The sequence below is a fragment of the Athene cunicularia genome (genome assembly GCF_003259725.1).
Source record: "Athene cunicularia isolate RWA chromosome 10 unlocalized genomic scaffold, athCun1 chr10_part1, whole genome shotgun sequence".
NCBI lineage: Eukaryota > Metazoa > Chordata > Aves > Strigiformes > Strigidae > Athene > Athene cunicularia.
Window position 1 is genome coordinate 864,722 of NW_020799112.1, and position 14,529 is coordinate 879,250.

General features: G+C 39.8%; 1 protein-coding gene across 9 annotated transcripts in view; it reads right to left on the reverse strand.

Annotated features, from left to right (window-relative positions):
• MYO9A (myosin IXA) overlaps nt 1-14,529 on the reverse strand; it is a 165,641-nt gene that overhangs the window by 42,341 nt on the left and 108,771 nt on the right. For 8 of the 9 annotated variants that reach the window (XM_026855664.1, XM_026855662.1, XM_026855660.1 and 5 more), the window contains 4 exons: nt 9,847-9,968; nt 8,317-8,458; nt 7,322-7,517; nt 2,793-2,912 (listed from right to left, as the gene is read on the reverse strand). In XM_026855664.1, the coding sequence (XP_026711465.1) occupies nt 2,793-2,912; nt 7,322-7,517; nt 8,317-8,458; nt 9,847-9,968 (580 nt within the window). The remainder of the gene's footprint in view (nt 1-2,792; nt 2,913-7,321; nt 7,518-8,316; nt 8,459-9,846; nt 9,969-14,529) is intronic. The other variant, XM_026855665.1, reaches the window with a different exon arrangement.

Genomic DNA, 14,529 nt, shown 5'->3' on the forward strand with positions numbered 1-14,529 from the left:
GGGGGGGGGGGGGGATGAGAATAATCAGGAATCGGATTAAAATACTGCATCAGTATTTTTTGTAGCTAGTTTTACACTAAGAAAGCACTTAATATCTAACTGTGCCTATTTTTTATATAGTGTATATGCCTGGATACTTTCCCATTAAGGCACAGAAGGCTTCTCTAACCTAAAGAATTTCATTTTGCTTTGAGTGGTGACCAGCTGCAGTATTAGTGAAAAATGAGCTTTCACTGGTAATTCAAAGGCTTTTTTTTTTTTTTCAGTCCATGCCCTTCTTTTTGGAGCAAACTCTGTCTCCCTTCACTATGGTGCCCAAGCTGGGTGAAAAAGGGTTGCTTTAAGACATACTCCCCCAAAAAAGACTTTTATACACTGTGCCATCCCCTGACTCTTAAAAGAAGAAAAACACATGTGCCAAAGCCAAATAAAAGTTTTCATATTGATGTAGCCCCTTTTCTGGGAAACAGAGCAAGGATTTTTAGAAATGAAAGGCAAAAAGGTTTTAGATTTAACCTGATGAGTTGCACGTGGCTTTGAGAATTCTGTTAGTGAATATGGGGTATTAAATTGTACATATTAATAGACTGCAAGCCAAGGAACAGTGGTATGACTGGAAATCACTGGAAATACACTCAGCTCAGATGCAGCCTGATCTATTTTACATTTCAGGAAAAAAATTATTCGGATTTTTTAAGCTCGTTCCCTTTTCTTCATCTGTGGTATTTCAGAAAGTCAGACTGATTTGCTTAACAGGTCTTTGCCCTCATTGAGAACTTTGGATAATCCCAGTTCACTTCCTACTCACAAACATCAACAAGCAGAGCTTTGGTCTTGAACTCAGAGATGTCTACACCCAGGGCCTTGCTCTTGTGTGAGACCATAAATTGATTACTAGACTCAAAGACACCAACGAGGTGACAGATGGGAAGGGGAGTCAGTTGGCTACACAAGCTGAATACCAAGTGACCTAAAGGGAATCTCAATATATTCATCAAATCAATTAGTCTTCTCTCTTTGTGTGTAGCTGGAACTAATTGCACAATTCAAGACAAGAAGATGATGTATTTGGTCCCTCTCTCAAGCATGACATGGATGTAACCTCATCTGACTTCTGGGAAAAGCTGAGTTCCTGTGGCCAACCTCAGCCTGAGCATCCTCTCCTGCAGGGCCCACAAGCCTACTAAATTCAGGACCCCAAAATTCCACACACTCCAACCCTGGATTAGCCTGCCAAAGAAATGAAGCCTGGGGAAGCAGCTTGCAGGAGCACACCTCATGGGAAGATGAAAATGATTTCTGAATGCAGAACATGAATAACTCGTTTGTCAGGTTGGGTGCTCTCGGCCAATTCACAAACTATGTCAATGATCCGTGTGTTGATTTTATCCTAAGAGAGACCAAACTGCATGGACTAGACTATAATAAGTGAGGTTTTAACATCTTGAGCTCAACACTGAGCTCAACTTTACTGCTTCACATTAAATTAAAGCTCTGTTTCTGAGTCGCTCAAGTTGTATGAATTTCCCTTTTCACACCTAAGCAATTGCAAATTGACTGCCCAAAACTTCCCATGTTGCTGACCTACCATACAAATTAAAAATTAATTTAAATTTATTAATTGCAATTAAAATCACCTTTCTTTTCAACAGATTCTTAGTAGCATCAGTAAGGTCACTTAGTACAATAACCTCTTGAGAAAACCCATTGCTGTGTTTGCCTTACTGCTTTATACTTCCTTGTAGCAAGAGTGGGAACTTGTAGGAAAACACAAGGTACTCTAAATTAGGAATTAAAGTCTAAATTAAGATTTAAAATACCTTTGCTCCCCCAATGCTACATGCTGCATGAAGCATGGAAATCTGATATAAGGTATCTAGCAGTAAAAGCATATTTGTGAAGATTTAACATGCAACCACTGTACTTACCATGCTCAGCTCTGCAAAAAAACAGTGTGGCTTGCATTTATGCCCAAATTGCATCATGTTGAAGTTAGCAACTAGGGCTGAGGATTGGCCCTTGTAGATTGCATGTAGCAGCGCTCTATTTCTGTGAGCTTTAACATGCAACATGAAGAGAATAATGGCAGAAAAATGATATATCTAAAGATATGAGCACCAAATATGTATATATATATTTTATATATATATAATATAGTACTGCAGGCAAGAGTTTCTGTGTTATCATGCAGGATGAGTTTATTATGTGACAGAAGAGTGAAGAGGAAGAAACGGAGACCAAGTGCATCTTTATTCAACTCATTCTGTAAAATAACATTGCTAAATGCTTTAGTTTTAAGTAAAGCCCTCAGAGACTATTTTCACAAGCTATAGTTATTTTTGAAGTCCAATAAAATCCAAATAAAGTCAAATTCCAGCTGTATCAGCCATGTGCCTTGTATTAGGAATATTCTGACTGGAGCTGCAGTATTTTGAATTTATTATCACACATGTAATTACGTCGTAACAACAATAAAGCACAGAACAATACCCCTAGCATCACCATCCCAACTTAACGTCAGCAAGAAAATGTGGAACCGCCAACAAAATAATGCCATATCTCAAGAGACGTGGGTTTGCATTTGCTTTTGCTCTTTAAACTCTGCCTAATAATTTCCTGATAGGATCAAAATTACTATAAGGCAGCCAGTTTGATCCTGGAAGGCTCCTTGAGTGTTTGGTTGGTTTTGTTTGGGTTTTTTTTTTAACCCTTTCTACGCTGAATGCACCTGGTTTCCATTTCTTGGCATGTGAGTGTCATATGAGAGGGAAGGGCAGGTGGTGGAGCCTTACTGTACTTCTCCTCCTTGCATCTCTGCAGGATCTCTAAGCTCCTCTGATGAACTGGGTGATGGAGAAAGCTAAAACTATCCACACTTTTCAAAACCGCACATGGCACTGCATCATCATGCCCTTGGGAAGCAAAATAAAAACAAAAAAAAAATGGAGAGAAGAGAAAGATTATATAAGCAGAAATCAGGGGAGGGTAAAGAACAAGCCCGAAGGACGCGAGAGCTCAAGGGTCACACATTTTTCATGCTTGACACAATTTAACCTGTTTCCTCTGGACACAGTGACATGGCACAGGAGCGATGGGCTGGGCTGTGTCCCAGCCTCACTTACAATCCTTATTAGCCAGAGCATAATCACTTTATAATAATTCAAAGATTATTTGGTCAAAACCCAGATGATTAGATAAATCTTTACTTTTATTAACTGCTTCTTACAATCCTCTGCCAGGCATTTCCTGCAATTCCCTGCACAGGTGCTCCTAGACATGGCCACTTTGCTTAGATATTGGCAATTAAAAGGAAAAATAAAAATTATTTGTATCAAGCAAGGGTTCTGTATTCCTCAAGGGCAGAGGACACAGAGTCTGGAGTTAGGTAGGATGGGTTTGAGGTCAAAAATTGGAAGAAACCATTGTTGCGTGGGCAAGAGGACTTCTGATGGCCCAGGTGTGACCACAGGGTGGAGGAGAGGCGACACTCTGTGCAAACAGGGAGCATCTCTCCATCACTGTTTAAGTGGCCAAGTCAAGGGATACATCATTCTCCCATTGAGACATGATGAGGTCACTGAGGAGTTACCTTGTGTCAGCACATACAGAAGCATTTCATACCAATGCATTAAATCATCAGAAAGGACTGATCCGAACTTTTCAGAGGAACATTGTCAAGGGGTGTCTTCCTTACATTAAAACCACTTCATGATGCTAGGTGAGACCTCAAAGACCAATATTTTGGTTGCTATCACTTTTATTTGGCAAATACAGAATTTGGGGTTTTTTATCCTTTTCAGGGGTGGGGGGGCAGGTGGTGTTGTTTTTTTGGTGCCCAGCTTCAGGAATAAATCTGCAGAACTCGGCAGGATTGTTTTTGAGAAGGCATTATTGCGTAGGTCAGCTGAACAGGCGCTAATCTAAGGAGCAACCCTTGTTGGCCAAATGCAAATGCAGAGCTCATTAAGGGACCATGAACCCTTTGTCAGAGCGAGGATTTAGGTAAAATCAAGCAAAACCAAGATGAGAAAGTGGTGTCTCAACAGCCTGGTTTATATGAACAGCACCAGTTCTTCTGTCAAGTTTTCACTAACAAAGAATTAGGGTTTTTTTGTGTAGTAAATTCGTATCAATGGTATAGCAAAAATATGTCAATCACCCAAATACCTTTCCTAAAAAGCTTGATAACGTTCCTATACTCAAAGTTCACTAACAAATCTACTTCAAACTTGTAGTTCATTTGGATCATCTCAATACTTCTTGATAAACTCAATAATAATAAAAAAATCAAATTATTGAAGTCCACCCTTCAGCTAATTGCAGCTCGCCAGATCCTGGTGTGTTTCATCCAAGGAAAGTTGTCAGCACCATAAGACATATCTTACGGTGAAGAGAAAGGTACCCAACAAAATTCACAATGACACTGTTTTGCTACTCTTCACCTCCAGGTTAATGAGGACAATTGCACAGTCACTAAAAGCTGCACTACAAGGATATTAGGAGCACAAAAAAAGGAGAGTCCCCAAAGTCAGCAGGAAAAAATGCTGATTATCCTTACAGAAGCATTTGTAGCACTGGTTGGCACTGCTGGCATGGAGAAGTTAACCAAAAGGATGATGCAAATAGGAAGCAGAGCAAAATTTTGCAGAGCTGCTTATACAGAGACTGGAGATTTTTTATTAAAATCCCTGTTGAGTATTGCAAGCCTGACTTGGACAGACCTTCAGACCGGTAAAAGTAAAAGATTCGTTTGGGGTTAAGACAAAAGAGTGCAAAGCACCTTAAATAAAAAAAAAGCATGCTTCAGATCTTTTCCTACTCACTAATTACAACTGCCCAATGGATGGTAGGAGCAGCAGACAGGACCTGAGACACCTTGAATGGGGCAGCAGGCCTTTTCAAAAATTATATACAAATATTAAGCGTGCGCACTTGGATGAGCATATGTGTGTGAAGTTATTCTCAGCTAATCTGCCATAATTTTATCAAAAGCTCCACATGTGTGAATGGTGAGGCATTCAAATCAGGCTAATTAAAGCCAGCAAGGTTTGCTATAAAAATAAAATAAAACCACATGCTGTCTTCAGTTGTCTGCTTTTGTCTATTGAGATGGGGTAATTTTAGTGATTTTCTAAAAATTCACCAATGTCTTCTGCCATAGATGCAAAGCATCAGTTCAGGGCTTTTCTGCGTTATTTCCGGGAGCAGGAGGGACCACCAGCATCTGGCAGTGGATGCTGCACCAGTCCACCCACTGTCCAGACACCGGCCAAGACTTCTGCTCAGGTCCACCTCTTCTACAGCCATCTGCTTTGTGGTGCTCTGGCAAGACGGATGGGATTTTGGAGAAGGACAACTGAATGGGAGATGGGCATGAGATCTCACCAACAAAAGCATGGAAACATTGCTGTGGGTATCACCTTGCTGAACACTACCCCTACCTGGGCAGAAGTCATGCTAGGAGATGATGGTTACCTCGCCAAAGAGGACAGAGGCAGCTGAATGTGAGTGGTCCCAGCTCGGCCATCACTTGGAGGGCAAGCTTTCCTGACAGGTAAGGTGTATCTCAATATGGGAATTAGGTTTGGGTAATCTCCTGCCACTAGTTCTGCCTGTGTAATGGTGACTTTCTCATGACATTTTCCCAATTCAGGCTGAAGATGCACATAGAAATTCAGGGTATAAATGATCTGAAGATTTTTTGGAAGATTAAGTCAAACTTTATCCAGCTTTCTGAGGGGTTGTTTTGGGTTTTTGCTTTTTTGTTTGTTTTTTGTTTTTGACTCAGAACACAGAGGTTACAAAGTACAAAGCCGTTTGAAAGCAGGCTAGAGGACACCAGATAAAAGAGCAGCATCATGTGCTAGAAGAGATTTAGAAATTCAGCTATTATCATGTATTGGTTAGTCTTGGTATGGAAAGAAAAGGCAATATAAGAACTGAATCTCAGAATTGTCTGAAAACCTCGTGGACTTTATTTTATACCGACAGATAGATAGATAGATAGATAGATAGACAGACAGACAGACAGACAGATGCAAGTTATTGCCACAAAGTCAAGACTGAAAAGCTGAAAAACTAGCTAGTGAAGAGATGAGCATGGCAGGCACAACCAATTGCCAGAGACACAGAAAGCGAAGCAGGGCTTGAAATTAGCTCATACTTCCCAAGACTGAATGTATTTTTATTCTCTCCTTGCCTAGCTTGCTTTAGTTCAGCCTGGGTTTTACACAAGATGAAAAGGCGATGCTAGGAAAATGCAAATACAAACTTTGGCAGCCAACTCTTTCAAGTAATGTTTCTCTCAATGTGAAATGTCTTTGACAACTACCTCTCAGTGTTACAAAACAACACTGTCTATAAATGCTGCCTTGATGTGCCAGATAGATCCAGGTTCAGGAGAAACATCTTTTCTCTTATACTGCATCCAAGCGGTTCAAGAGGAAGAGCCTCAAGAACTCAAAGCTGATTTTTGCCTTCTGCTCTTCTTGGGATGACTTTATTCACCCCGAACAAGAAAATTATTCTTTCTGCTTGTACAGTTTCCATACCTACATTACTTGTTCCAGGCTCTGTGGCTCCCCTTGATGCACATCTCTCCAACTAAAAAAAAAAATTAATGGTGCGGCTCCGTGCTTAATTTTAACTCAGATGACATTTTCCCTGCTGAGACTCTAATTTCATCATGAATTTCAAGCCCTCTTGTGCCCAGAAATGAATAGTAATGGCTTGTACCCGACTTTCCAAAATTGCTTTATGCAGAGAAATGGTCTAAAAGCACAGCTAGGTATTGCCTGCCACAGCATGATGATGCACCATTACCTTCCTTTAATTTAATGCCCCTGCGTTCACTGTGAGGTGGTTCTGGATGACTGTGAAGCAATGAATTTTGCTAGACAAGAGACACGCTCTCTTGCAGCTTAAAGGGTGAACAGCTTGAAAAATTATAGAGAAGAATGATTGCCTTTTTCTGTTTCCAGAAGTAACTAACAGATCAAGAATTCCCAGCAAAAATAATTTGCCTTATTTGTTGAATAATTTTTAAGTCTCTGAATCATTCAGGTTTTCCTATGCGTGTATCCTACAAAAAGAGAAAGTTAAAGCAGCAGTAAAGTGAAAATCTTTTCTTACAATGTATTAAAATCCAAATGTACCTTTAAATGTAACTTCTGCATAGCAAAAACTACACACTATTTAAATGAGCTTTTTAATAGATGAATAGCTCCTAATAAGTCAGGCTACTTAAAATACTGTAGTAATATATTAGATTTAAATCTTTGGTGAAAAACAGGTGCTAGGATTAGGATATTGGCACACGTACCAGTTTTCTTCTCCACATATCGTTTTCCAGCCTCCCTAAAAGCAACCACCGCCCTGAAAAACGCCCGCAGGACTGCCCAGCGGAAGACGGCCACCGGGTCGATCCCGATCATTCCGCAGATAAAGGCGTTCTTGCTGCTTCGCAGGAGAGCTACAATGTCTGGGCGCATGTGATCTGTGTTTTTCTCACGGAAATCCTAGGGAAGGAGAAAAAGGAGTGGGAGAAAAGAGGAAAATAAACAATATCTACAAGATATGCTGGGCAAGATCTGCCAGACTATTTCTGGGACAGCACAGCTATTGAATCCTGCTTCTATCTTTTTTTTCTGCCCCCATATTAGACACCTCTTTATGTCCAGAATATAGATGTTTCACCCCAAAGCACTGCTCTCTGAAGCATCTCAAAGCTGAAGTTTGTCACGTGCATTTATTACATCAGAAACACAATGACAGATTTGCAGTCATACATCCTGAGGCTGTTTCTCATACAGGCTCACCTGCCCAATAGAATTGCTTCTGATAATAACTGGCATGAATATAAATAGGATCAACTTTGAAATAATTTCCATAGGATTTTAAAAAGTACCTGCAACAGTGAGATGCTCAGACCACGCTCATGTAACTTGTATTAAAAAATGGCCAATGATGAAAAAATCATTGTGTTTTCCACACAAACCAAGCTCAGAAAGGCTCCCAAACACCCAATTCCAGCTCATTGGTGGGATGTAGCATTAACCTCGGTGCGCATCCCTAAACTTTTTGCCAAAACACCAATATGCAGAGCTTGCAACATGGAGGAGAACAGGAAGATACAATCCCCAGCACCTTCTCATTTCAGCCAAGCTTTTCACCAAACACTTCTCTCTCAACCCTTGGGTCTCTTCTCTAGCCAAGTCCTCTCCAAAACAACTCTGTGAGGCTTTGGGGCTCTCCTTCCCCATTACAGCTGGAAGATTTAAATGAAAACAACTGCTGGGGAACAGCTGGGTGACAGACCTTCACTCCATACTTCACTTTGCCCGCGTAGTGTTTGATGATGAAAGCTGGCTCCATGACTGCTGGAAATTCAATGTACGAGTTCCCTTCGTGTTGACGCTTAAACTTGTCCAGCAGCGTCTGGTTAGTGGCTTGAGGAAAACTGAGTGGAAAGAAATAAAAAGAAGATAGCTGTAAACCCAGTGAAAAAAGCTTTTCAACTTCTTTCTTGATCACAAATGGAAAGAGAGAGATGCTCTGAGCTTCCACTTCTGTGCCTGCAGACACTAAGCGAGCACTATTTGTGGTTATATACGAATACAAGGTATAGCTGGTGTATGAAGAACTCTTAACTGATTTAGTAATGGTCTGAAATCAGTCATAAAAGCACTAATACATTTATTTTATTGTGGTATACTGCATTGTAAGCCCATTGCATGACAATTTTTCAGGGTAGCTGTATTTATCCGAAACTCCAAATTTCTCTTGACTGCTCCTGTATCTAGGCTGTATTCACACATTTAGGAAATATTGAGCTGTTTAGTCTACAAGTCTCATTTAAATTTCAGGAGTTACTTGATTGATCCTGTCATAGAAGAGAGTAAGAAAAAGGACAGAGTGCTTGAGCAGAGCCTCTTGGTAAAAGCAAGCCAGTCTTTCATCCTCAAACTTGATGTAAATCTGCAACTTGAGGGTATATTTCACAACTTTACCTAATTTAAGCTGTTTTAGCCTGGTACAGTATCACTGAGACAATGTCACTGCTGTCTGTCTGGTCAACAAGACAAGAAACAGATGAGAAATCTGCAAGCAAATGGTGGGAGGAGAGCTCATGCCCTGGACCAAAGCCGTGCGGATCCAAGGCGATGCCAGCAAACCGCCTGGCCTTTCCCTGCCCTTTACACAGAGAAAACTGGCACGTGTGTCTGACAGGACATCCCTTACGCTGCGTTTCTTTCTGAGTTTCCACCCAAAGGCAGACCCAGAAGCTACACACTAATTTCTCCTGAGACAGGCCAGATGCATATAACCAAGGATGCAAATCCAAGCTGCATCTCTGATGCCCATGAAACTCTGTGGAAGAGCAGCCCCTACGTACAAGTGCCCTCAGCTCACTCTGGCTTAATTATTAAAAGTAAATTGATAAATCCACCTTACATCTCAATTACAGCACCCACACAACCTGCTTTAACTCATGCACTTGGATTCTCCCTTCACTCAGCTCAACTTAAGGCATCTTCCCACATTACGGCACAAAAGGCAGGAGAAAAATGAGGAGAGAAGCAGAGGAAGCCTTTGCTCTTCCTTTTAACAGAAGAAATTATTGAAACGGAATTTTAATTATTATTAGTTAAGGCTTTTTGCTCAGTTTGCTGATTCTCCACTGTTTGCCTGACCACCTCGGAAACGAAACTAGAGACGTAAGATAAATGAGCTCAGCAAGCTATTAGCATCTTTCTGGGAAGAGTCACAAAAGGTAAGACTTAAGGATACACACTTTTTAAGTGAAAAAATAAATATAATTAGCAAAACCAACAGTTTCCCACTCACTTGCTTTCCTCATCCAGCAGATGGAGCAGGCCTGTCGGCTTCTTACTGATCAGGTTGATGCAGCTGGAGTTGTCTATGTAGTCGATGTTGTGCCAGCTAATTCCTTCTGCTCTATATTCCTCCTAAAAAACCACAGATATTGTAACAATATTGGGTGCAAGCACAAAAACAATGGTGAAATTCAAAGGGTTTCATAGAAAGTGATGCAGCATTTACCAAAATGAACATCTCTTTTGTTAATATGCCACCAATATCTTTTTTTTGGATGCAAAAGAAAATGATAAAGAATCACTTGAACAACCTAAACCGCAGGGAACCACACAATATTTCTCAATTTCAAGCGCACAGGCACAGGTTAGCTATATGGCAGACCATGGCTACTGAGGATGTGTGGTGTATCACACATCATTGCTTCTTGCTTTCCCTTTCCTGGCTTGCTGTTAAAGCATTATACAGTGTATTTGCATCAACTAATACTTAATATTTAGTTGCTAGAATAAAATGGTGGTACAAAATATTCATTTAATTACACAGAAAAAGCAGTATAGCTCCCTTTCCTGCTTCACTGGACCCCTGTATCTCACAATATTAATGGCAAGTGCTATAAGGGCTAACAAAGATACCTCCAGCTAGAAGAAATCACTGCTCCCAACACCTGCAGAGTCACGACCCTTTACAGTAAAAGTGAAGATCTGTCCCCAATTTCATGCTGAGGAAAAAAAAAGCTATTTATTTTCCACCGAAATAACTCTAATCCTTGCTCTTTTCTAAAGCTTATCTCCTCCAAGATAGATTTTCAACTGTATCACTTTAAAAAGTCTTCCGTAAAAATTATTTTAGGGCAACTGGAAGAAAAGAGAATTTAAACCCCATAATTTTTATCATATGCTTTTAAGACTTGTGACTCACTCCTGAAACAGTGATATTGGAAGTGCATCTTACTCCATGTGCTGGAAAAAGTCCTGCTGAACTGAGCTGCAGTTTTACTTCTCTATCATAAGACATTTTGATGGCAGAATTGAAGAAAAAAAGGAAAAAAAAAATCCTCAAAATTGCACTTATATGCTGCACCTTTATAACAATCCAATTAATTTTTATTGCTGTTTCTGCTTTTATTTTTAATATGCACAAAAAACTTTTAAAAACATACATTCTTCCAACTCTCCAATGTATCCTCATCCAAACTTAACATGAACTCTACATATATTGTTTTCAGAATTAAAGACCCTGATGTGCTATGAGACAACTTTTAAGGAAATTTTTGCTAAAAAACTACAAGGTCCTGAGTTCATTATTTGAGACATAATATACCTTTACACCAATGAGACATACTCTATGTATAGGTGTGCAGGTGTAGAAGGAGTTTTTAACACCCCTAAGGCCTTTCGGATTCAAAACATAATACATCCCATTGGAAAAAAAAAATAATCTTAAAAATTAGGAAAAAACTCCACACTATAAATTTGATATTTTCTTTTAATTTTTTCTTAGGTTCCTGCAGAGCAACCAGGACACAGCAGGCACGTAGAATAACATTCATAAGTTCCTGTTAAACTACAGGCATTTAAAAATCATATATTTGACTAAGATCCATTGCATTTTTAGTGCAAATCAGGAAAAAAGCTTCTATATGGCAATCTGTAGAAGACTGCATATTTCCTGAGCAAGCGTGAGCTTCTCCTGAGTGATTTAAAAGAGAGAGATGTCGATGTGTGCAGCAGTAATGGGAGTCAGCACCATTTATCAACCGCTTGCTTCTGACAGCCGTTTAATCGGATGCAGGGTCCATTAGTCCCAGCTTTGCCCACTCAGGACTGGTCCTGAGCACCCAGAGAGCAATAAACCTTGTCATGATGATAAAAGAGGAGCCTTATTTTAGTGGTGATGGGTGGCTGGTGCATGTTATTTGGCTTATGTATTTATAATCATGACTCTTTGTTGAACTACTTGTATGGGTGCTTTACATGGTTCCCCCCCCCCAAAAAAAAAAACAACCAAACCCCAACCCATTATCCAGAGTTTTAAGTCTGCATATATATGAACCAGGCACACACCTTCACTCTGCTCTAGAAGCCCTCTAGACATCCATAGCTCCACATGGGATATTCTGCAGCTGCACAGTGAACGTTTCTGTGAATCTATTCTGACTACACTAAAACCTTCTACTACTCCAAATATCATTGTGAAATAACAAATCAGTGATGCCAACTGTTGTTGTTTGTTTATTTGTTTTTTTAAAAATATACTCCAGTAAATGACCATAAAAGACCAGAGTTCAAGGGCTCTACTTCTTTAGGCTCATTTTCAGCTCTGCCACAGATGGTGCAATGACCTGAGGCCAGTCATCATGTACCTCTGGCCCTCAGTTTCTTCAGCTGCAGGATTCTGGCTAATTTTCCCTGCTTTACTCTTCTTTTTCCTTTGGGGTGGGTCAGAAACATTCAATCCCAGGCTGCACGATTGTTCCCCACTTCTGTCTGTACGTTGCTTTCTCCTTTCCATCCTCATTGCAACCTCTTGCTGTATTGGCCAAATACAAAGAGGAATTCAAGTCCTCAACTAATAGCTTTTTCCACAATAATTTAAATATACACTCTCATTTCAAGACAGGTGGGTACGCAGCAGCAGGAACTATTCTAGAGCAATTGCTTCAAAGCTTAAATGGAAAAAAAATTACACTCCTTTTTTTGTTTTCTTAGCATTTTTCTGGTTATTGGTTTGATTGTCTTCAGAATCACAGCTCAGAAGAAATAACTATGGCTTTGTGATTGACTGATATAATTGGGTGCTTGCTGGTCTGCAGAACACTGTGCAAATTAACCTCGTAAAGGCAGAAGCTTTAGGGTTAAATCACTGCCGTCCATATACATAAGTTAAACTTACTCAATTAAGTTTCAATTGTTAATCTTCTAAATGATCTGTATATGATTTGTATATGATTGTCTTTCCACACAATTCAGGAGATATCCTTAAAAACTACCTTCAAAATATTCCTTCCCTTCTGAGTACAATAAAGTTTCTGCCATCCTTTAATGGATGCAGGGTCATTGCAGAGCACTTGAATATTAAGGAGTTAGATCTAAACAACATGAGGTTTTCATTTAACAAACATATGGTCAAGATGAAGACAATACAAAATACTTACAGCCCGTTCAAACCTAAAAACCCTCAAACTGGAGGTTATTTTAAAATCAGCTTAAATTTATACCTTGACTTACAACTAACTTATGTTTCGGGGAACATTCAAGTGTCTTATTCCTAGAAGACCATCTTTACATCAAGAAGCAAACTGTTCACATTTCCAGTATCTTCAAAAGTTTCTAGTGCAGTAAAGTCCATAAAGTCCTATTTTTGGCATCCTTACTCCCAACAAAAATACACAAATTTGCTCCTCTCATCCCTGGATAGCTGAAACCTGCTCTGCTGGAAGGTGAAGCCATGGAAGTTCACCGGAGAGGAGAGCACTCAGCTCTCAAACTTGGCAAAAGGAATTGAGCAAAGAACCAAAAAAAGACAGGATTTTTATAGGCCAGCAGCTTCATATTTTCATTTAATTATTGTGCGAGATGCTACTGATTGCTCTCCAGGTGACCTATATAGCCACCACAAGTAGATTAATGCTTCCCAATCATGCATTTAGAAACAATTCTGCTGTCCTGACCATGATGATGTTGTCGGTACGTCAACACCAGCACTGCACGTCACCGAAGGGACTTGTTCTGATGGCACGAGCACAATCACTCCTCAAATGCTGTCACCCACATCAGAACAGGGTTGCAGTGCTGTAGCTGCATTAGCACCCTTGCTGCAGCAGCCAGGTCAGCAAAATTGCATAATGTGGATTTGGCCTCTGACTCAGCTGAAGCTCAGCAGAGAAGGAGGTTAGTGACTTCCATCTTGCCTCTTTTTAGGGGAAAAAAAACCCATATAGATATATATTTCATTACTGCATTTGATATTTAGAAAGATGTGGCTATGCAAGGAGGTGGCTCATAAAAAAAGGCAGTATAGTCTGTTTCTTGTTTGAAAGGGATGATTTCCAGAGCTTAAAATTCTCAGACTAATTGAATAAAACACTACTTGTGATGTTCAAACATTAAAAAAAGGACACAAAATGCAGATACAGACTTTGAAATGCATATATACTCAGAATATGAGCATAAATCTTTACTGAATGTCACACAGCATTATCTGAGGCATATCACCGTGTACAATTTGGGTACCATATAAACAGAATGTGACAGAATATCCAACATTTTTATATATGAATATTAGAAGAACTCCAGTAAAGAGATAAGCACTATTAAAGAGAAACCCTGCCTGCCTACAACTGACCCCAAACACTGCTTATAACACTCAGAATAATGAATTTAAGATTAAAATCTGCATGCTGAGCATCAGAAAAACCTTCCCAAGAGGGATGCAAGTCTTGATGAAAACTCTACTGCTAGGAACAGAAAACATCCATAATTTTATAGTTGAATGTGTAGAGAAACAAGTCCTGTTATCTTTACAGGAGTACTGGACCAGTTCTATTATCAGGACTTTATTTCAATGCCGAGCCAAACAGAAACATGCTCTAATCTGCAGTAGAATTAAAAGTTTATATATCTTGAGTGGGAGAAAATACCCACAAACACAGCAGCATCTTGGAGGTGCTGGAAAACATCTCTACACATCCAC